At 39.7% G+C, this 21,356-nt stretch overlaps 2 protein-coding genes and 1 long non-coding RNA gene across 6 annotated transcripts in view; 1 reads left to right on the top strand and 2 right to left on the bottom strand.

Moving 5' to 3' along the window:
* Positions 1 to 21,356, bottom strand: part of LOC117828493 (elongation factor 1-alpha) — a 28,342-nt gene that overhangs the window by 3,798 nt on the left and 3,188 nt on the right. The window contains exons 1-5 of one of the 3 annotated variants that reach the window (XM_034705666.1): positions 8,698 to 8,901; positions 3,843 to 3,995; positions 2,826 to 3,005; positions 2,373 to 2,669; positions 2,004 to 2,154 (exon numbers count right to left, since the gene is read on the bottom strand). In XM_034705666.1, coding sequence (XP_034561557.1) covers positions 2,004 to 2,154; positions 2,373 to 2,669; positions 2,826 to 3,005; positions 3,843 to 3,986 — 772 coding nt within the window. In that variant the 5' untranslated portion in view covers positions 3,987 to 3,995; positions 8,698 to 8,901. Of the gene's footprint in view, positions 1 to 2,003; positions 2,155 to 2,372; positions 2,670 to 2,825; positions 3,006 to 3,842; positions 3,996 to 8,158; positions 8,672 to 8,697; positions 8,902 to 21,356 lie in introns of those variants that run through there. The other 2 variants (XM_034705668.1, XM_034705667.1) reach the window with 2 other exon arrangements.
* Positions 385 to 21,196, top strand: LOC117828496. Of its 2 annotated transcripts, none has more exons than XR_004634409.1 (3): positions 385 to 408; positions 2,029 to 2,199; positions 20,464 to 21,195. It is a non-coding gene; the product is annotated as an uncharacterized LOC117828496 (long non-coding RNA). The 2 variants fall into 2 exon arrangements; XR_004634410.1 differs by lacking the exon at positions 385 to 408 and adding an exon at positions 897 to 1,081 and having other exon boundaries at positions 20,464 to 21,196.
* LOC117828495 (elongation factor 1-alpha) lies at positions 9,047 to 13,262 on the bottom strand. Its single transcript, XM_034705671.1, has 8 exons — positions 13,145 to 13,262; positions 12,268 to 12,419; positions 10,883 to 11,062; positions 10,493 to 10,789; positions 10,259 to 10,409; positions 9,915 to 10,171; positions 9,578 to 9,812; positions 9,047 to 9,459 (listed from the first exon to the last, which is right to left on the bottom strand). The coding sequence occupies exons 2-8, from the start codon at positions 12,409 to 12,411 to the stop codon at positions 9,338 to 9,340; spliced, it is 1,386 nt and encodes a 461-aa protein (XP_034561562.1). The 5' UTR covers positions 12,412 to 12,419; positions 13,145 to 13,262; the 3' UTR covers positions 9,047 to 9,337.

Here is a 21,356-nt window from a genome sequence, read left to right as displayed (position 1 = left end):
AAGAATACATAGAAGTACATTCGATTACATCATGTTTATCTAGGAACCATTACTTGAAATCTCTAAAAACTATACCATGGAATAAAAACAGTAAGTTACTCCAAGCACAGATGACTTAGTTTGAAATGTTCATCTGGAATGAAACAAATGTTACGCAGCTCAACATCTTTCTCAGGTTGGACTGTGAATGTTTGTATGTTTGGGCAGAGTGGGAAACAGGGAGAACATTTCAAACGATACGTATCATTCTTCATTTCAAAAACCTCTAACACGGGCTGAAGATATGACCGTGGGTGCTCAGGTGGAGAATTATAGACATCATTACCACCTCTTAATGAACTGCCTGATCTGAGTGAAATCCGCTCTGTGTTTGCTCAGCGTTCAACCGTGGAGACGCACGATGCACAGGTACGGCTAAACCACTGAGACTAACAGAACTACACAAACACATTTTACTGTCTTAGGGATCAGATTTCAGAAAAGAGAAGGAAATTCATGAGCTGACTTCAAAGCAAGAGTAGTGAGTAACTAGAGCATTGATAGAAATGTAGTGGAGTAAAAAGCACAATAATTGTCTTCTAAATGTAGTGGAGTCAAAGTAATAAATATCCCCAAAAAATAATACTCAAGTAAAGTACAGATACTCAAAAAATGTACTTAAGTACACTACTCAAGTAAATTTACTCTGTTACTGTCCACCACTGCTTATTGAACAGGACACGTGGCTTGGCAGACATCTTGTCTGTGCTGGGTGGTGTCACTGGCTTGGTAAGACTGCAGGTAAAGGTTGTATGTAACAGCCATGCTTCAAACGTGTCATGTCGTGTTAGTACGTGGCAGATGCATGAACAGGTGTGGTTTTAGTGCTCACAAGTTTTAAAGTTTCCCAACTTTCCAGTCCGTTCAGTTCCTCCTCAGTAATTGGCCTATCTCAAATAGATGCAAATGTACCTGGAGCCCCTCCCACACTTTGAGTTCCTGTTAGAGATTTTGGAGGATAAGTCTACAGGTTTACACATACAAAAAAAAAGTCTCCAATTCACTTGAAGCTGCTGGGGATGTTGTTGCAGCAGAAATTCAGGTGAGCGACTCAACTTTGTGGGTTTCTCTCTGGTACTGACATTTTGTGAATATTTAGGAGTTTGTGAGAGCAGTTTGACTTGTCTTTCAAAGGTGTGTCCTAGCTGTCTTTTTATTTCTCTAATTCCACCCCCGATCAGACTTTAAATACCCGACATTGCCGCTTCATCTACCTCTTAGAGAACAGTTTCCTGTCGTTCAAGTTTTTCTTTCTCTACAAGACAAGCAGTCACTGAACTTTAATGCAGGTATAATAATTTGCAACTTTAGTATGGGATTGGTGGCAGTGCCTCGACTTGAGAGGTGTAATTAGCTTTGAAGTAATGCTAATAGAAGGAGGAGGAGGAGTGGGTTTTTTATGCAGATGTTTCCAGATTGTATATTTCTTTTATAATTACCATTAGAAATAGAGGATCATCTTGCATGTTATAGTTAAACTATCTTTAATTTTATCATCAGTTTTATGCATTTCAAAGATTTATTTTGGCTTTTTTAAATGATGTCTGAGAGGAAGAGAAGTTGGGTTTAAATTCTGTTTGCCGATGTTTTCTCTGTCATGTGTTTGGCTTGATATTCCTTGAGCTCAGAGAGGAAGTGATTAAAATGCACGGACTGATCGGACGTTAATTTTACTTAAAATGCTGAAACAATGTGCAGAGTACTTAGTGTATATTTTCTTTACTTCGTTGTGTTGTGACTTTATTGTGAATCTGAAGGCTTTGACTTTATTGTGGGGGGATGGAACTGATTAGGAAATGTTTTAAAGTCTGTCTGAGCGAGGTTGCAATAATGGTTTTACATAAAAGCACAAGGCCTGTCTTTCCACCGCATGTCTGGAAAGCTCTGCAGTGTTTTGCAGACAGGCAGGTGAACTCGTAACTTTCTGTAAAAATGTTGAGGCGCTAAAACCTGACACTCCTTACCGCCAATCTTGTACACATCCTGCAGGGGCAGACGCAGGGGCTTGTCGGTTGGGCGGGATGGAGGCAAGATGGAGTCAAGAGCTTCCAGCAAGGTGACGCCATTTGCACCACCTTCCTTACGCTCGATCTTCCAGCCCTTGAACCAGGCCATCTAAAATGGAGGACGCGGAAGAGTGAGGAAGACAGGAGAAGTCAGGTAAGGAGAAGACAAATTATTCATTTGAGATGATTATTTGAAGGGACAATGAAAAAAAAACTTTTAATGTTTTATTTAAAACAAGTTTTTTGAAAAGCGCTATATAAATAGAATGTATTATTATTATTATTATTATTAGAATAATTGGACTTTTCAAGTCTTCAGTCTCTTACCTTGTCACTGGCCTCCAGCATGTTGTCTCCATGCCATCCAGAGATGGGGACGAAGGCAACAGTGGCAGGGTTGTAGCCGATCTTCTTGATGTAGGCGCTCACTTCCTTTGTGATTTCCTCAAAACGCTTCTGACTGTAAGGGGGCTCAGTGGAGTCCATCTTGTTGATTCCAACAATAAGCTGCTTCACACCCAGAGTGTAGGCCAGCAGGGCGTGCTCACGAGTCTGACCGTTCTTAGAGATACCGGCCTCAAACTCACCAACACCAGCAGCAACGATCAGCACGGCACAGTCAGCCTAAACAGGAAGAATCTTTTAGACCATTTACTTATTTCATTTATTTAACCTTTAGTTAATTGAGAACCAATTCTCATTTGCAGTAACGACCTGGGCATTTACAGATATTATAAAAACACAAATCTGTGAGGAGTTAGTTGAAAGGGGCATCTCTACCTGAGAGGTACCAGTGATCATGTTCTTGATGAAGTCCCTGTGTCCAGGGGCATCAATGATGGTCACGTAGTACTTGGCGGTCTCAAACTTCCACAGAGCGATGTCGATGGTGATACCACGCTCACGCTCGGCCTTCAGTTTGTCCAGCACCCAGGCGTACTTGAAGGAGCCCTTGCCCATCTATTCAGGTCAGGGCAACATAAAAAGAGCGGGTAAAAAAAGGCAGTAAGAAAAAACAAAAAGGTGCTTTCTCTTAAAGTATCATCTGAGATTATTTCCAAACTCCCCTGATAGTTTACATTACAAAAAGATGGAATATGTCACGTGACTAATCTAAATAAATGTGACCTGTCTCCTTGTTCACCAAATATTAGCTCACACAGTGTGTCCTAGCAGCAAGTAAATAACAACATGTTTGCATTGTAAACACCTCAGGGAAAGTTATACGACACTGCATCCATGCTCATAAGGTGTCTCATACACAGGTGGGTGGGAATGAAAAATAATATAATTAAATACATAATTAGATGAATATTTTTGTGCAGATACTGTAGTTTAGCCTGCACCTTTATAAAAATAATTATAATAATTTCATGTAATATCTGATCAAAGATTAAAACCCAGATGTTGGATGTTTCATCAATTAAATATTGTTAAAAATAATTTTTTTCATGTCATATTTAACCAAAAAGTGACAGAACAAACATACAAGGCCACTTTTTACTTGTATTTAAATGCATGAAGTATTTCAGTCCTTTATCTTCACCTCTTTTTGAAGAACTTGTTTAATTGCGACCCTTGAATTGGAGCTTTTATGTGAGTGAGCTAAGGGATTTTTTTTTTTTTTGCAACCCTGAATAGGACAGTACACATGTTTGAACAGCAGGTGGCAGTTTAAACCAAGTTATTTCAAAGAGCATTTACAGACACCACACCCGTTTCCCCTCACTCCTATTGATGAAACACTGCCTCTGCATTGCTGAGCTCATATGCCCACTACGAGTGATTCATTTTCACCTCAGCAGCTTCCTTCTCGAACTTCTCGATGGTTCTCTTGTCGATTCCTCCGCACTTGTAGATCAGGTGGCCTGTGGTGGTGGACTTGCCGGAGTCGACATGGCCAATGACCACGATGTTGATGTGGATCTTTTCTTTTCCCATTTTGATTTACTGATTAATAAACAACACATGGAGTAGTTACACAACTCAGAAAATCTTTATAAAAGTGACATACTTGATGTGTTTCAGGGATAGGTGAGCACAACAGATCATACTGAAGTGTATTGCATTCACATGAGAAAAATTCTGCTCTGTTTTTCTGAATAAACGAGTTAATTATCTCAGAATTAAGAGAAAAGTGTTGTTTTTCTCAGAACGGGCCATACGTCTAAACAGCTGCAGTCTTCAGGTGCCTACGCAAAGTTGACAAGCTGATCACAATACCATCTATGTTACTTAGACACTAGTATGTCTCTAATGTCTTAAACCCAGAGCAATATAAAACTGGATTAAACTGAACACCTGGGGCATGTTTACTTCCTTGTGTGGCCTTGACGTGCTATTCAAGATTCAAGATTTAAGACAGTAAGGACAATACACAAATCCAAAAGTTCTAAGTAAATATAGAAAATACTATCTGTAAAAAAAAAGAAGGTAAGAGTTACTTTTAAAGACATGAAATAAGTTAAATTAGCCTAAGTCAGAGTGCACATTTAGTAGATAAATATATAAATAAAAAATATGTTATAGGGTAGATTACAATATTGAACATGGTTATGTGGTGTTGCACCATAAATTAAAGTATTGCACATGTATGTGAAATTGGGATTTTACTATAGAAGTATGTCGTTAATTCAGAAAAACATGTGAACGCAATACGCTTCACAGGGGCGTCACTAGGAATTCTGGGACCCCTGAAAAATATATCTTAGAGGGCCCCATAACCACAGCCAACCCTACAAAATATAACATTGCTGCTATGATACTGGTTTATTTGCATTAAACAAAAATATATGCTCAAAACTATCCTGGTTAACTCACTCAAATCTAAGCTACATATCAATACTATTATTTTTGACAATTTCTCCAAATGTAACCGCACTATATTGACCTTCAGACTGTCCATCTCTTTGAACAAGATTATTTGAAGCCAAGTGACTTCTTGAATAACAAAAAGGGGGCATTATTTGGTTTAATCTAACCTCATGAAGTCAAATAAAACTCTTACTTTCAATCCGATTCAGCCACACTAGATGCTCTGAAAATATGACAATTCCCCACTTTAGGCATGAGACGCGCATCTCATGGAGCCGGAAAGAAATTCCAGTAAGGAATTCTTAATGTTTGTTTATTTATTCAGACAATTTTACTATTTTAGAAAAGCGTAGTAGAAAACACAGTATTTCAGGCCATTAAGCAACCCCCTCCCCACCTGGGCCCTAGGTAGTCAGTCCCACTTTTTCTCCCACTACGACACCCCTAACTCTTCAGTAAGACCATGACTCAGGTGTTATAAAAAAAAAAATACTTAAAGTAACCAGTTGGGGACTCTTGTAACCACAGAGCAGTTAATATGTGACTTTGTATTTTAAGTCTTTAAAGTGGCTTTAAATAAGATATGACTCAATTAAAGAGGTGGACAGTTTGAAGGTCAATATAGTGTTTATATTTGTTTAATTCAAATAAACCAGTATTATAGCAGTAATGTTATATTTTGTAGGGTTGGCTGTGGTGGTTGGGCCCACTGAGGTATATTTTCAGGGGGCCCAGAATTCCTGGTGACACCCCTGCTTAGAGACACTAGTATCTCCCAATCTCTTAAACCCAGAGTAAAATAAAACTGGATTAAACTGAACATCCAGGGCATGTTTAATTGGGATATTGGGATTTTACTATAGAGGTATGTCGTTAATTCAGAAAAACATGTGAAGGTAATACGCTTCAGTAAGATCATGACTCAGCTGTGTTACAAAAAAATATTTAAAGCTGCTGTGAGGAACTTTTGTTTTGTATCGATTCTGGCACCCCCTTGTTGACAAAGTGATACCTCTTATCTCTTGTCGTATACATGCAAATATAGTGTTTTCAACAAAAGCCTCATCCTGTTGTCTTCAACAGTCAACTTTATCAGGCAATGTGATTATTTTCCATGAAAACAGTCAAATAAAAGCTGTTTCTGAAGCGAGATGTCCATCATCTGGTCTGACACCTACCCCCTCAGGGCGGTTTCAGGCATTAAAAATGACAACAGAGAAGGCATCAGTGTTGTTACTGGTGGTCTTGTTTGCGAATGATGGTTATAAAGAGGCATCAGTATCATTTTCAGTCTGTTTCTCAGCCAGTTAAAAACTCCTCACAGGGCCTTTAAAGTAACAATTTAGGCTTCTTGTGAACACAGAGAAGTTAATATGTGACTTTGTATTTTAAGTCTTTAAAGTAGCTTTAAATAAGATATGACTCATTTAAAGAGGTGGACAGTCTGAAGGTCAACATAGTGCAGTTACTTTTGGAGAAATTGTTAAAAATGATAATATTGATATGTAGCTTAGATTTGAGTGAGTTAACCAGGATATTTTTGAGCATATATTTTTGTTTAATGCAAATAAACCAGTATTATATGAGCAATGTTATATTTTGTAGGGTTGGCTGTGGTGGTGGGGCCCACTGAGGTATATTTTCAGGGGGCCCAGAATTCCTGGTGACACCCCTGCTTAGAGACACTAGTATCTCCCAATGTCTCAAACCCAGAGCAAAATATAACTGGATTAAACTGAACATCCAGGGCATGTTTAATTGGGATATTAGGATTTTACTATAGAGGTATGTCGTTAATTCAGAAAAACATGTGAAGGTAATACGCTTCAGTAAGATCATGACTCAGCTGTGTTACAAAAAAAATACTTAAAGTAACCACTTGGGCTTCTTGTGACCACAGAGCAGTTAATATGTGACTCTGTATTTTAAGTCTTTAAAGTGGCTTTAAATAAGATATGACTCATTTAAAGAAGTGGACAGTCTGAAGGTCAATATTGTGCAGTTGCATTTGGAGAAATTCTAAAAAATAATAGTATTGATATGTAGCTTAGATTTGGGTGAGTTAACCAGGATAGTTTTGAGCATATATTTTTGTTCAATGCAAATAAACCAGTATTATAGCAGCAATGTTATATATTTTGTAGGGTTGGCTGTGGTGGTGGGGCCCACTGAGGTATATTTTCAAGGGGCCCAGAATTCCTGGTGACACCCCTGCTTAGAGACACTAGTATCTCCTAATGTCCTAAATCAGAGCAAAATATAACTGGATTAAACTGAACATCCAGGGCATGTTTAATTGGGATATTGGGGTTTTACTATAGGAGGTATGTCGTTAATTCAGAAAAACATGTGAAGGTAATACGCTTCAGTAAGATCATGACTCAGCTGTGTTACAAAAAAAATACTTAAAGTAACCACTTGGGCTTCTTGTGACCACAGAGCAGTTAATATGTGACTTTGTATTTTAAGTCTTTAAAGTGGCTTTAAATAAGATATGACTCATTTAAAGAGGTGGACAGTCTGAAGGTCAATATAGTGCAGTTACTTTTGGAGAAATTGTTAAAAATAATAATATTGATATGTAGCTTAGAATTGAGTGAGTTAACCAGGATAGTTTTGAGCATATATTTTTGTTTAATGCAAATAAACCAGTATTATATCAGCAATGTTATATTTTGTAGGGTTGGCTGTGGTGGTGGGGCCCACTGAGGTATATTTTCAGGGGGCCCAGAATTCCTGGTGACACCCCTGCTTAGAGACACTAGTATCTCCCAATGTCTTAAATCAGAGCAAAATATAACTGGATTAAACTGAACATCCAGGGCATGTTTAATTGGGATATTGGGATTTTACTATAGAGGTATGTCGTTAATTCAGAAAAACATGTGAAGGTAATACGCTTCAGGAAGCTCATGACTCAGCTGTGTTATAAAAATATATTTAAAGTAACCATTTGGGCTTCTTGTGAACACAGAGCAGTTAATATGTGACTCTGTATTTGAATTAAAGTGGCAAATAAGTAGGATATGACTCATTTAATGGAGACTCAGTCGACACATTTGCTTCACACGTGATAATCTCCACCCTGTCATAACTGCGGCATAATAAGTTAGCTGACATTAGGGTTGCGGCTGTTGACATAACACCAAATAAACAGTCAAATGTGGGTTAAAAGTGCAGGATAATACAAATCACATCAAAATGTACAGACAGTAAACAAGCCGTGACACGCATGTTTCATTTTCTCGCATATTTGCTCGTGCACGCCCCCGGATAGGAGACACTGGTGAGTCACGCACCATGTGCTCGATGCCGGCTGCAGGTCCTCCACATAGACTAGTCTAAATCCTCCATGTTGCGCCGGCAGCGAGCACAGCCGCCATGTTAAAACCTGATGTAAGCGCGCGCACTCAGCCCTGCACTTCCAGCAATGGGGTGGAATGATGCGCGTGCACGAGAGCAGAAAGAAAGGACTGGCATGACTGGCAGAAAGAATAATCTGGCAACTCTATTCTAGTCTTTAGTCATAACAACTCCTCTCTTTAGGATGTTTCTACAACAACATGCTGCTTTATGCAGACTTAAAGGATAAAGCTATAATTACCATGCTGCATCATTTCTTGGATATTTAAGCCATAAAAAAGGTGAGCATGCATGTTTACCTTTTTTCTTTTAGCAAAACCAGCTTTACAAAGCGTGTGATATGCAGTCAAGCTGTCGGACATTCATCCCATTGATGATATTTTCAGCCCCTCGCATATAAGCTCAGCTCATTTCATAACATGCATTTTGTTAAGCTTGCGATTAATATTCTCATAAGTAATGACATTTAACCAACCTGTGCCCAGCTATGAAGACGTCCCCTGATTAAGAAACGGAGGAAAAAAAGGACAGAATGTTATCTGTCCAGAGTTTTTATACCGAACTAGAGGAGAGGGAGGGCTGTGCATGTTCTCTTGTTGCTGTCAGACTAAAATAAGGGGTGCTATTGGCTGCGAGCGCAGAACTCCTATCGAGGCGATTGGATGGCAAGTGCATCACCGGACTCAGATAGCATGGTCAAAAAACAGCTGCAGAGACACGGGCTTACTTGTGACAGCCAAATGATACCAAGTGTAGCACTGAAGGACAAAGACAAGCTATTTTCAATTTTTTCAAAGACATTTATTTTATTAGTTACCAGCAGCTTTTTTTCCAATTAAATTTGTGGCATTTTTAAACATCAAGATAACAGTTCTAAACCATTTCCAACTTAAACTTAACTGAGAAGCAACTTCATTGATTCAGGTAGGTGACAATGCCACAAGTTCTTTTTTCCTGCGAAAACTTTTGCGATGGGTTTTAATCAGCATAAGCCAGTCCTTGAGGAGAGAACTCTGCCTCAGAGAGGATGATCCAGGGTGGGGGGAATAGAGAGGGGAAGGTGTGGCCCGCTGCTGCCGGCACACATATTGTTGCTGGATGTCCTGCACGATCATTCATTTCTTCTTTGCGGCCTTCTCTGCAGCCTTGGTTGTCTTTCCACTCACATCCTTGAACTCGACAGCCTTGATGACACCGACAGCCACGGTCTGCCTCATGTCACGCACGGCGAAACGACCTGAAAATGCAAGAGGTGAGCAGTCAGTATTCATGTGTACATGATTATGCATTTCTGATTTACTGAATCTGAACTCTGCATAAAGTTAGTGTTTGGGAGGTTTATATAGAAAACATACCAAGGGGAGGGTAGCTGGAGAAAGGCTCCACAACCATGGGCTTCTGTGGGGTCATTTTGACAATGGCGGCGTCTCCAGACTTGACGAACTTGGGGTTGTCCTCAAGCTTCTTGCCGGAACGACGGTCGATCTTCTCGACGAGCTCGTTGAACTTGCAGGCGATGTGAGCAGTGTGGCAATCCAGCACAGGCGCGTATCCTGCATTGATCTGTCCGGGGTGGTTCAGGATGATGACCTGTGGGAATATTTCGTGTTAAATCTTTGCAGATCAAATCCAACATGAGTATGAAATACTTTCCATGTTCATATCAATTATTTTCAAAGTGTCATTACAAACCTGAGCATTGAAGAACTCTGCTGCCTTGGGTGGGTCGTTCTTGCTGTCACCTGCAACGTATCCACGACGGATTTCCTTGACGGACACGTTCTTGATGTTGAAGCCAACGTTGTCACCGGGCACAGCCTCTGGCAGAGACTCGTGGTGCATCTCAACAGACTTAACCTCAGTGGTCAGGGCAGGGGGAGCAAAGGTGACGACCATACCGGGCTTCAGGACACCGGTCTCAACACGACCGACGGGTACTGTTCCAATACCTTTTGGAAAACAAGTTTCATTACTGAAAAGTACTGTATGGCAGGATTACTTCATTCTTGTTTCGCTCAGTGTCAACGATTCCATACCTCCGATTTTGTAGACGTCCTGCAGGGGCAGACGCAGGGCCTTGTCGGTGGGGCGGGCAGGGGGCAGGATGGCATCAAGAGCTTCCAGCAGAGTGGTTCCGTTGGCATTACCCTCCTTGCGCTCAACCTTCCATCCCTTGAACCAGGACATCTACCAACAGATTGAAAGATTGATTAGAAAACGATCCAAACAAAACTCTTCACAAAATTGAAGAATGTAAACAACCGTCTCACCTTGCTGCTGGCCTCCAGCATGTTGTCTCCATGCCATCCAGAGATGGGGACGAAGGCAACGGTGGCGGGGTTGTAGCCGATCTTCTTGATGTAGGTGCTCACTTCCTTTTGGATTTCCTCGAAACGGGCCTGGCTGTAAGGGGGCTCAGTTGAGTCCATCTTGTTGACTCCAACAATAAGCTGCTTCACACCAAGGGTGAAGGCCAGCAGGGCATGCTCACGGGTCTGACCGTTCTTGGAGATACCGGCCTCAAACTCACCAACACCAGCAGCAACGATCAGCACGGCGCAGTCAGCCTAAAAGATAAAATAGGAGTTGGATGTTTTGTTTCAAACATTGAAGAAGTCTCAGTCTTCACAATTAGAGTTCTTGCACTTTGTGGTTCTTACCTGAGAGGTACCAGTGATCATGTTCTTGATGAAGTCCCTGTGTCCAGGGGCATCAATGATGGTCACGTAGTACCTTGCGGTCTCAAACTTCCACAGAGCGATGTCGATGGTGATACCACGCTCACGCTCGGCCTTCAGTTTGTCCAGCACCCAGGCGTACTTGAAGGAGCCCTTGCCCATCTATAAAAAAGGAATAAATCAGATTGTTTAACTTCTGAAATACATTTTAGTTTATTGTGCTTCAGAGAGGTTTTGATCCACTTAGCCATTCCAACTTCCTTTATTGTTGTTGGCGGGTCAGTTTATAACCTTGACAGATGAATCGTAGCAGTTATATCATTCTATAAATGTATCGGCTCCGATTCGCAGCTGCGGGCTGTTTTTATATGCAGATTGCCCACACTGCCTTCAGGTGCGTGTTCCATGAGTCTTCTGTTCACAGTTAGTGTCTACACTTTGTTATTGTTTACATTGTTTTGATGTGGATTCGAGTCAAGGAGCTGAGCCCCTGTTTGTAAAGTAGTTCAGGTGTAGAAACACATATTGGGGTAGTACAATTTTGCAGTCAAGTGTCCTAATTTTTTTATTCTAGTTGTATTTATATTTTATGTTGATATTTACATATTTTTTTCTGTATAGCTAAAATGTTTGTGTGAAAATTTTTACAGTACATGTGTTTTGCATGGAAGTTATCTGTAGCCTGCATAGTTTTTATAGTAGTTTTTTTAATGTTATGTTTGTTTATTGTGGACCCCAGGAAGAGCAGCTGCTGCATTAGTGGCAGCTAATGGGGATCTGAGTAAAAAATAAATAGTGCTGCAAAGTTCTTTTAGGTGAGGGAAAATTCTTAATAGTGATCTCAGTCAAAGCATGGGGATATGGCACCATCCAATGTTTACAATGCCAAATTATTAATAATCAATATTTCAGAATAATTCTCATAAATTGTATCTAATAACTGCTACCAGTGATTGTTTCCTTGATAAAAAAAAAAAAAAAAAAAAAAGTTACCCCTGGTTGACTTGAAAAAATAAAAATAAATACAACTGAGCCAAACAACTAGTATTTTGAACGTCTCCTCAAGATCCAGTTCCCTTCCCAGAGCCATAATAAAGGCTATCCAACACTATCAGAAAGTCTCTTTCCCCTTTAATGTAGCATAGTGTATATTTAACATTCTGCCTTTGTACTGCAGCTCTGAGGCCTCTGCTGGAATAAGCGCTCAGTCACCATCAGAGCTGTCGGCGTTAAGCCCCACCCAGCGTGCGCGCACACGCGAGCCTTCGTGCCGGGCAGCAGGGCAAGAGGAGAGACATGCTGCCGCCGCCATCTTTGATTTAACGGTTCTATAATAGATAAGACGAGAAAACACACAAACTGCTCACCTCGGCGGCTTCCTTCTCGAACTTCTCGATGGTTCTCTTGTCGATTCCTCCGCACTTGTAGATCAAGTGACCGGTGGAGGTGGACTTGCCGGAGTCGACATGGCCAATGACCACGATGTTGATGTGGATCTTTTCCTTTCCCATTTTTGTTTCTGTCACATTAAAAAAAAAAGCTTGTTAGCTCTCGACACCTCCTTCATCAAGCGACACAAGTGACACCATGCTACCCAACACTACATTAGCTTCTCCTTTTGTGCTTACATCTCATATTTATAACACATTTTCACTATCAAGCCTTAAAAAAAGTCTAAATGTTGTTGAACTTTGGAGTTTATGATGCCTGCTAGCAGGCGGTGGCTGCTAGGCCTCACTCGGCCACAGGCCAGGCGAGACACGTGTTACTGAATGGGCCACGTCGTATAAAGTTACAAAGACTTCCTAATATTCCAGCAGCTATTTAATCCAGACTCCCAGCACCTGTCAGCGGATAACACCAGCAGTTGATTCAAGGAGGGGGAGAGAGATGAGAAATGCCATTTGAGCATCTTCCTATCTCCTCTTTCCTAGCCCCCTTCTTTGTTCCTTTCCCCCCTCATTCTCTCCTCCCTTGTCTTTTGTGTAAATCAAATATACTGTTTAAACACTCACACGAATACAACATGAACAGTGCCAGCTAGCTTATATATGTCGTAATGTCTTTATTAATGCCACAGGTTTGAGTGAAGTTACATAACAGGAAAGTTTTCCATCATTAAACTCTTTAATGTTCAGGCAGCAGATACTGATTTAAATACTCTTTAGCTTCTAATCCAATCACACGCTCTGTTGTTGTGAATCCTGGCTCTCTTTTTAGGAAGCAAAAAAGCTCTGGACTTACCGGTGTTTTTGGGTTTTCACGGCCAAAGCTGCTGCCCCTCGCCAGGTAACAGAAAGAGGAAGAGTCGGGGCGGACTGGGAGGTTTTATACTGAAGGGGAGGCGGCCTGACTTCCCGTCGCCCTCCCCGGTGCAGACCCCGCAAATCACGCACATTCCTGCGAAAAACGTCAGCACGTCACCGGATGAACCGCCTGAAACATACATGATGCATCACTGCAAAATTTGGATTTTCGTGCACAAGTACAGCAGAATGATCACAGGGTTGATGAAACAGAAATGTGAAGATATAAAGCAAACAATTAAAATGAATTAGTGGTTTTATTTGTGACAACTTCATGACACAAAGTGAGCAGAGGGAGCGTGCAAGTGATCTGGAAGTGGTTTCTGACTTCCTGTTGGGAATAACAAATAAGGAAAAATAACAAATATTAATACCTGACAAAAAAATATTTAAATAAATCGTCTTCTGTTTGAGAATAAGGGCCACTTTAAATAAAGAAAAAAGGGCCAATATATATATATATATATATATATATATTGGCCCTTTTTTTTATAGTCAGAATTTTGAGAAAAAAGTCAGAATTCTGAGATTAAAGTCAGAATTATAAGATTAAATTCAAAAGGTCAGAAAAAAAAAATTAAAAATTCTGAGAAAAATTAAAAATTCTGACTTTAATCTCAGAATACTGACTTTTTCTCAGAATAATCATAAGAATCAGTCAGAATTTTGAGAAAAAAAGTCAGAATTCTGAGATTAAAGTCAGATACAGTATCTGAGAAAAAAGTCAGAATTCAGACTTTCATCTCAGAATTCTGACTTTTTACTCAGAATAATCATAAAAATAATTTAAAAAAAAATATTGGCCCATATTTTTTTTAAGTGGCCCTAATCCTCTTCCATGAATGAAAGTTTCAATCCTGATTTAGTAAATCAATCAATTGTATCAAGCTTTATTTATGCAGCACCTTTCATACAAATCAAGTGCAATTCAAAGTGCTTTACAGAGATTCAAAACATAAAGAAGCAGAAATAAAATAATGACAAGACATTAAAAAAACATACATTGATTTTAAAATAATGGGGGGGAAATTCAGTTATTACAGTATGCTCTTATAAACAGAATGTAAGAAAGTCAAAATATTAATAGTAAGAAGGAAAAAAAGATAGAAATACAAATAAAATAAAGAATATAATAATAAATAAGTAGCACAGCATAGTTGGAATAAATTATGTACAAAAGTGCTGGGAATGAAGGTGATTAATTCAAGCATGTTAAAGTGCTAAGGATATTGCAAAGTGTATTGCAAGGTTATTGCAAAGAGTTTTATTACATAGCCTTTTATTAACTTAATCACAGCAGTATCTTATTGTCCTCTGACTTACAAAGTATCGCAGAATCATGGAGTCATAATATTAATGTGGCTTTATGAGTTATACTGGATTCCCGCCTTATACTTATGTCTATATTGACACGGTTAAAGAATGGTATTTAAACCTACATTTACAGAAAATGCCTGTTAAGATACATTAAATGTGTAAAAAAATAAAAAATGAATGGCCATGTAAAAAGAATAACTAGTCAATATAAGACAACAAGTAGATACACTAAGTATTTAAACTCAGCATTTTTTGTTATTTACCTACACAAGCCCACAATCCCCTGACCCTCGTTGACCCCCGCCCTCCCTCCTGCTGTCACCTACCCCCGGTTAATACTGAGACAACTCCCCAGACTGACAAGATTAACTAAATCTGAACAAGATTTGCATTCAAACAGAGTCCTGACCCTGAAAAGATTAACTCATGCTGTTATTTCAGACACCTCATCTGCCGGTCGTTTACATTTACAACAGATGCATTTACAAGTGTTTGATTGAATTAAACATAGATGCACTCACTGTAATTCCCACTGTTAGTCATTTGGTTAATTATTGGAATATTTCAATTATCAGCCCAGGTTCAATTTTACAAAGAAGCATATCCATATCTTAAAGCTATCATAAGCAGACTTTAAAAACTTTTTAAAAGTGCTGTAAACCTTTAAAAGGCCTGTTTTGCCACTGGGATGCTACCTAGAGGTCAAGAAGCAAACTTCTGCCTCTTCCTCCACCATCACTTTGGCATAACGCCCAGTTTTCGAGGCAGCTGGCACCCCCTGCTACTCACACCGATACGTATATATCTTGGACTCACACTCACTACTCGCTCGGCTTTCCCAACAGTTCAGGTAACAGCTTCTTGGACTTGGCAGCTGCTGCCTTCACTCAGCGGAGAGCATGGCCGCCACGAGGGTAGGGAGGGCAGAGCGAGGGAGCGAAGACGGGAGGCAGACAGGGGGTAGATGTGAGGACGAGAGGGAAACGATAAGGTGACGGAGGGGCAGAAAGGGACGGCAACTTGCCAATGGAGTCATAAAAAGTGAGCGTCAGAGGCGTCGTTTCCTGCTGGAGTCTATGAAAGTACATTCAATTTATTAAAAAGCACAGAAAAGGCATGCATGTTGTTTAATCTACTAATTCATTGTTAAGTTACTGTCAAAGAATCCTTCAAAAAGTGTTTTAACACTACTTCTGCCAGCATTCATGTTCCTCTGTGCTCTGTGTGACCATTAAATAACTAGTTTGACAGGCTATAATAAATTGAGCATTATGTTGTTTTAAAATAGCAACTGACTCTAATTGTTACCACAGCCTTGAAAGGCTGCCATTCATAACCCAAGGCTTAAAAATGTGGTCTGAGCTAGTTTATAGAGCACAGTATGTGGGACTGGTGTGACCTGACTTGGCTGTAAACCAGAGAGCTGTGTTGACCAGATCAAACATAATGTATAATTCTTCTCTGGCAGCATTTTTGGGATGTATTGTCTTTTTCAGAGAGTGTTTGATGTTGTCAGTGGTGCCTTTATGTATGATCCCTTGATTAACCCTCTGATCATTAACCACTATGAATATTAGATAAAAGGTCCTTAACTGATGATGCTGTTTCTGCTTCCTGAGAAGTCACAACGTTTAAAAAAAGTATTTTCACTATTTAAACGAATTTAACAATTTTACATCCAACTTATCTTTTAATCACTTGTGTTACTGAGTAAACAACCTAAGTCAGTGCTTTCAAACTAGTCAGGTCCTGTCCATTTCAATGTTTTAACACAGCGGCCAATTTTTGTTGTTGACATGATTGGGACGCAAAGCTCAATTACTGTCATAACTCTGCTGTGCTACAGGTCACAAGTCAAACAAATGCTGGACATCTGGCAAGTTGCTGTCTGCTTCTCTTTTGAAAAGTCAACGTACAGGGAAGATCAAGGGGAAGTTTGCTTGAAATCCAAGGTGAAGCAACATATTTGGTAACAGTGAAACAAAACTTAAGTTAGCATCAATTTACTAGCTTCTTTCAGTCGGCTATAAAGTTGTTGCGAGCCAACAATTTCTCTACTTTTGTTCATACTGGACCAAGCGGCAACCTCCGGTCTAAAAATATGAGTCAATGCGGAAGTGTTAAAAGCTGCAGTTCATCGGGGATCCGCTTGAGGCTGGCTCCGGAAGTACCGGAAGTCACATACACATGAATGGGGAAAAGACGATCTTTGCAGCATTAATAAACATGTTTACAGCCTGGTACAAAAGATGATTGTAGTCTGAATAGCTAATTTCTCGATGTCCTCTCACTGTGAGGGGGGTGAATTTTTTTCTAATTTGGTAATTTAGAAGATATTGAGATTACCAGTCTTCCAATGAGAGGCTCAGCTGCCTGCAGGAACACTGCAGCTGTTGGCTAGGAGGCTCAAAGCCCGCCTCTTTACGTCACACTGGCTCGACAGAAGCAATATGGCTGCCGCAGCAGATTGGTCTCAAAACAGCTCTTCAGAAACAGATGGGTGACGTCATGGATCCTACGTCCATATTTTTTACAGTCTATGTACTGGACACAACAGAGACCTAAATTCCCTGCTAATGATATGTTAGCTTGGAAGAAAGGGGTAAGAAAATGTGTCCAGGTGTGTGCCCAGCGAGGTAGCCAGGGGTACAATGTTACAATGTTACAATGTCATTTAGCAGACGCTTTTATCCAAAGCGACGTACATACGAGAACAAGAACAACACAAGCAAAGATCTAGACAAGAGGAAACGAGATCAGTAAGAGTAACAAAGTGCTTCAAGTCAATTTGGGTGCAGGTACTGCCAAGCAGTGTAAAGGCAATGCACAAAAGTAAATAAGTGAGGATTTTTTTTTTTTTCCGAAATAAGGAACATCTACAATGAAGTAACCAACCAATTTAAGACCTTCCATTATCATCATCAACAGTAGGCCCCCTTTAAAATCTGATTGGTCAGTCACCCCTGATTGTGGTGTATGCAATAGACAATCAATCCCCAACCGCATTATCTAGGTATGTGAGTCTTTGAGAAGTTCAACTTGATTTCACTCGAGCTGTTATGTGTTTTCAAAGTCCAGTTTTAGTCAGACTAACAAAACAAACCCATGGTGAGCCACCCTATAGACACACCCCTGAATGTGTTGTTTTACCATAAAAATCTCCTAATGTCTCTCTACCTATTTCCTTAAAATGGTCCTCTCTGGTAGAATTGAACATTTAACAGTTGAGCAGCACTTGAGCTCCCCATCATAGACATGGCATCATTGGAAACAGGCAACTGTGTGACTATGATGTACATTTATTTAAAGTTTTACAATGATTTCATCGTCTCATCCTTGCCTTTTCTCTTAAGAATACTCGACAGTCCACAGAAAAGTGTTGGGACCATTTAGAACACCAATGGTCGCAGTGATATCTGACATCGAGTTGATTTTAGCTCAAATGGTTGGGCTTGTTTTTCTGTCTTAATATGAACATTTCAAACGTCAGTAAATCCTCTTTAAGTGAATAACACTGATGCACAAGTCACCTGTACTCTCCTAATAGCCTGTCTGTGTACAGATTTACAGGTCACTTTTACTTAGGAACCTAAAGATTTGAAATGAATGAAAATTAAAAACCTCCTCTTCATGAAATATAAATACTGAAACGCTCTCAATCTTGATCTCAAAACAAATCAAATGCTTGTGATTCAACCCACAAGAAAACCCAGCTACTTCAGTAATACCTAAGGCTTGGTTGTTGCCTTCATTATTTGTAAATCATTAATGTTATCTACAGTTTTGGCCTTTATACTGTAAAGGGTGATGAGTTGTGCAATATAAAGGCAACAGGAAACTAAAATTTGAATGAGCTGCCTCACCTGGATCACGAGAGATTTTTCCCTGAGTGGTCTTAGTTAACAGGCAGGACAACAAAACTGTTTACAGGGGATTTCTGTCATCAAACAAATCAGTGTAGGAAAGGTAAATAAGTTCAGTGTAGTTCTTTAGAGTAGGCTGGGTTTGAGGAACACTAGAAAATGAAGAGACAGCAAGGGACATGAACTGGGCAAGTCTGTGTTGGTGACATTGAGACCTCTCCCTGCCCACAAAAGGTGGAGTAGAGGAACTTGGCAGTGACCCAGACGTGAGCTCAGAGTTCAGACTGCAAAGTAGACACCAAAGTACTTGACCTGTTTTAACTTTGAGTAAAGAGAGAAGGCTAAAGCTCTGTCTTCAGTACCAAGCTACAGGAGAACACAGTCATTTTAAGTCACTATTTAACTCCACATATCAAGATCTGAAAGTGTTGTGTCAATATTTGAGATAAAATTAAATTACTCAACTCTCACAGCTCCCTTTTAGTGAGTGCTAGGGCAAATATATCAGGTTTCCCAGTCTCAACTAGGATGTATTGAAGTGGCCAGTTTGAATTGGACACAATGTAGTGACAGCACACATCTATGCCCACAATGATGATGTTTAGCAAGTAGAGGCAGAAGGGATGTTGTTAGTTTTCTAGGTTTTGTCCACAAAAAGACAAATATTTGTAGGAAATTTGAGTGAAAGAGAAACCTGATGACAGCCTTAGTGAAAATCAGATGATCTCTGCAGCCAGCAGAAAGAGACTTTAGTGTGGATTTGTTTTCATGCCAATACTTCCAACAGTTGATGAGATATTTCACTCAATCCATCTTGCAGTGGAAAAGAGGACAAATAATGGGTTCACAAAAGAAGACAAGGTTCAACCTCCATGACAATCTTTACATAATATTTATAACGATTCAAGTAATAGTTGTTGAGATATTTCACTCAAGACGACACACAACAGACCTGTTGGCATGGCTGAACACACACGTTCTCTACATGTCTGTGTGTGCAGATTAGCCTGTAATGGTAATGACTGAACAAAGTACAACAGCTGTGCTCTTATTTCAGGCACTAACAAGAGAGGAGGGGAAAGAGTGTGTGTGAGTGTGTGTGAAAGGGAGAATGTGATTTAACAGGCCGGCCGGCAGTCAGTCTCTGGCAGCGCGTCAGTGATGACTCATTGGGTATGTGTCGTGTTCATAGCAACAGGAGAGATCTGAACATTTTGACCACTGACTGAAAAAAAAATGCTGTTTCACAGTACAGACAAATCAAAAGTCAGAGTTTGGGGATTGTGCTTTTACAACCTTGCATCTGAATAATTTTAAGGAGCTTTGAAGTTGCGCCTTCCCGTTCTCTCACACTCTCCAAAAAAAGGTCCTGTCTTAGAATCATTTTCCTTAAAATTAGAACCCATAGAAGGGAGTAGCCCGAGTTCACATTACTCCATTAGTTGCGGTAAGACTTTTTCTGCAAACAAACTGGATATAAAACAGTAGAAGACAACAGAAAGAAACATGCTATGAAAAACGCAGCGGTAAAGTAAGGGATCAAGACTTCTGTCTTTGTAATGAGGTAAAATCACAGCCATGAATGAATGGTCATCACATATGTATCACACATATCTGTGACTTATCACTGGTGGAGTTAAATTCAGATGGGTGGGGCGTTGATTTTAATCTAAATGTTGTAGGGTTTCGTGCTTTCTAATGTTTATTAGAGGAGCCATTCCAATGAAATTATTGTTTTACTTCTTAGTGTTTTTTAATCGAATCAAACAATTCATGAAAAAAGGGATAGGGTAATGCAACATGGGGCGCTGTTGGCCTAGCAGTCTAAGCATGCGCCCCCATATATAGAGGCTATAGCCTTCATCGCAGAGGTTGCAGGTTTGATTCCAGCCTCGATTCCAGCCTCGACAATCTACTGCATGTCCTCCCCTGCTCTCTGCTCCCCACATTTCCTGTTTCTCTTCAGCTGTCTATCCATTAAAGGCAAAATTGCCCAAAAATATAACTTTAAAAAAAGATGATGCAACTTTTAAGGCTTTTAATGACACGTATTAACATTAAATATTCTCTCTTTCAGGCACAGCAGCACCGATGTCGGACACCGGCGTTGGATGATGAGGCCTGGATGTTCCACTTCATCTCAAAGGTGTTGGAGGAGTTTGAGGTCTGACGTTCTCAACCTAACTCCCTGACATGACTCTGTGCATGTGGATATCAACATGTTTCTACGGGATAGGAAGGAAACAACTTTTCCTCAAAGTTGGCAGTGCACCATATTCTGACCAAAGCATCAAAGCATCAAGTTGATGGGTTGTGAGATGGTTTAAATGCAGAGAAAACCTTCATAATGAAGCGAAAGTGTATGAAACTAAAAAAAAAAAAAAGACAACAAAATGAAGGCTTTGGCTGAGGAGATCAGAAGCAGCTGTAACCTAAAGAGTAGGATGGGTTGGTCAAAGCAACTTCAAGTAATGGGGGCCGCAAGCCAAAATGAGGATTTGGGACTCATTGATATAAAGTATATAAATTAGCTTTTACTTCAACTGGACACTTTGTCTATTTTAAGATATAAAACAAAGAAATAAATAAATTTGAATGAGTAACAACTCTTTAGTGAAACTGTTCATGTAAGAATCGGTTGCAGGTCAACTTTGTTTATTTATTTATCTATGTGTTTGTTTGTTTTTATGTTTATTTTACTGTAAGAAATGTGAACAAGTGCTGGACATTAAGAAGCAAACAAAAACAGTTGACTCAGTGTTTTGTTTATATACTTTAAGCCATTTTAATGTATTTATAATTTAATACAAAACTAATCTTAAATTTGTATGTCTTTTATAATATATGTTTATTTTTGTACCAGAGCTGTATTAAAACCTTTTTTCTACAAGCAGATGATGATTGTATGTCTAGTCTTCTTTATTATGCTATCTTTGTGGAGCACTTTGTAAATTGGACTTTTAATAATGC

Source organism: Notolabrus celidotus, chromosome 16 (genome assembly GCF_009762535.1).
Source record: "Notolabrus celidotus isolate fNotCel1 chromosome 16, fNotCel1.pri, whole genome shotgun sequence".
Lineage (NCBI taxonomy): Eukaryota > Metazoa > Chordata > Actinopteri > Labriformes > Labridae > Notolabrus > Notolabrus celidotus.
The sequence above is the reverse complement of the archived record's forward strand: the minus strand, read 5'-3'. Positions and strand labels throughout refer to the sequence as shown.

Bases quoted from the DNA above. Each gene is read 5' to 3' on its own strand.
- LOC117828495 (XM_034705671.1), bottom strand. From the start codon at position 12,411: ATGGGAAAGGAAAAGATCCACATCAACATCGTGGTCATTGGCCATGTC. The intron at 10,410-10,492 runs GTGAGACGGTTG...ATCTGTTGGTAG, and splicing joins TGCTGGAGGCCAGCAGCAAG to ATGTCCTGGTTCAAGGGATG. The intron at 10,172-10,258 runs GTATGGAATCGT...GTTTTCCAAAAG, and splicing joins GGACGTCTACAAAATCGGAG to GTATTGGAACAGTACCCGTC.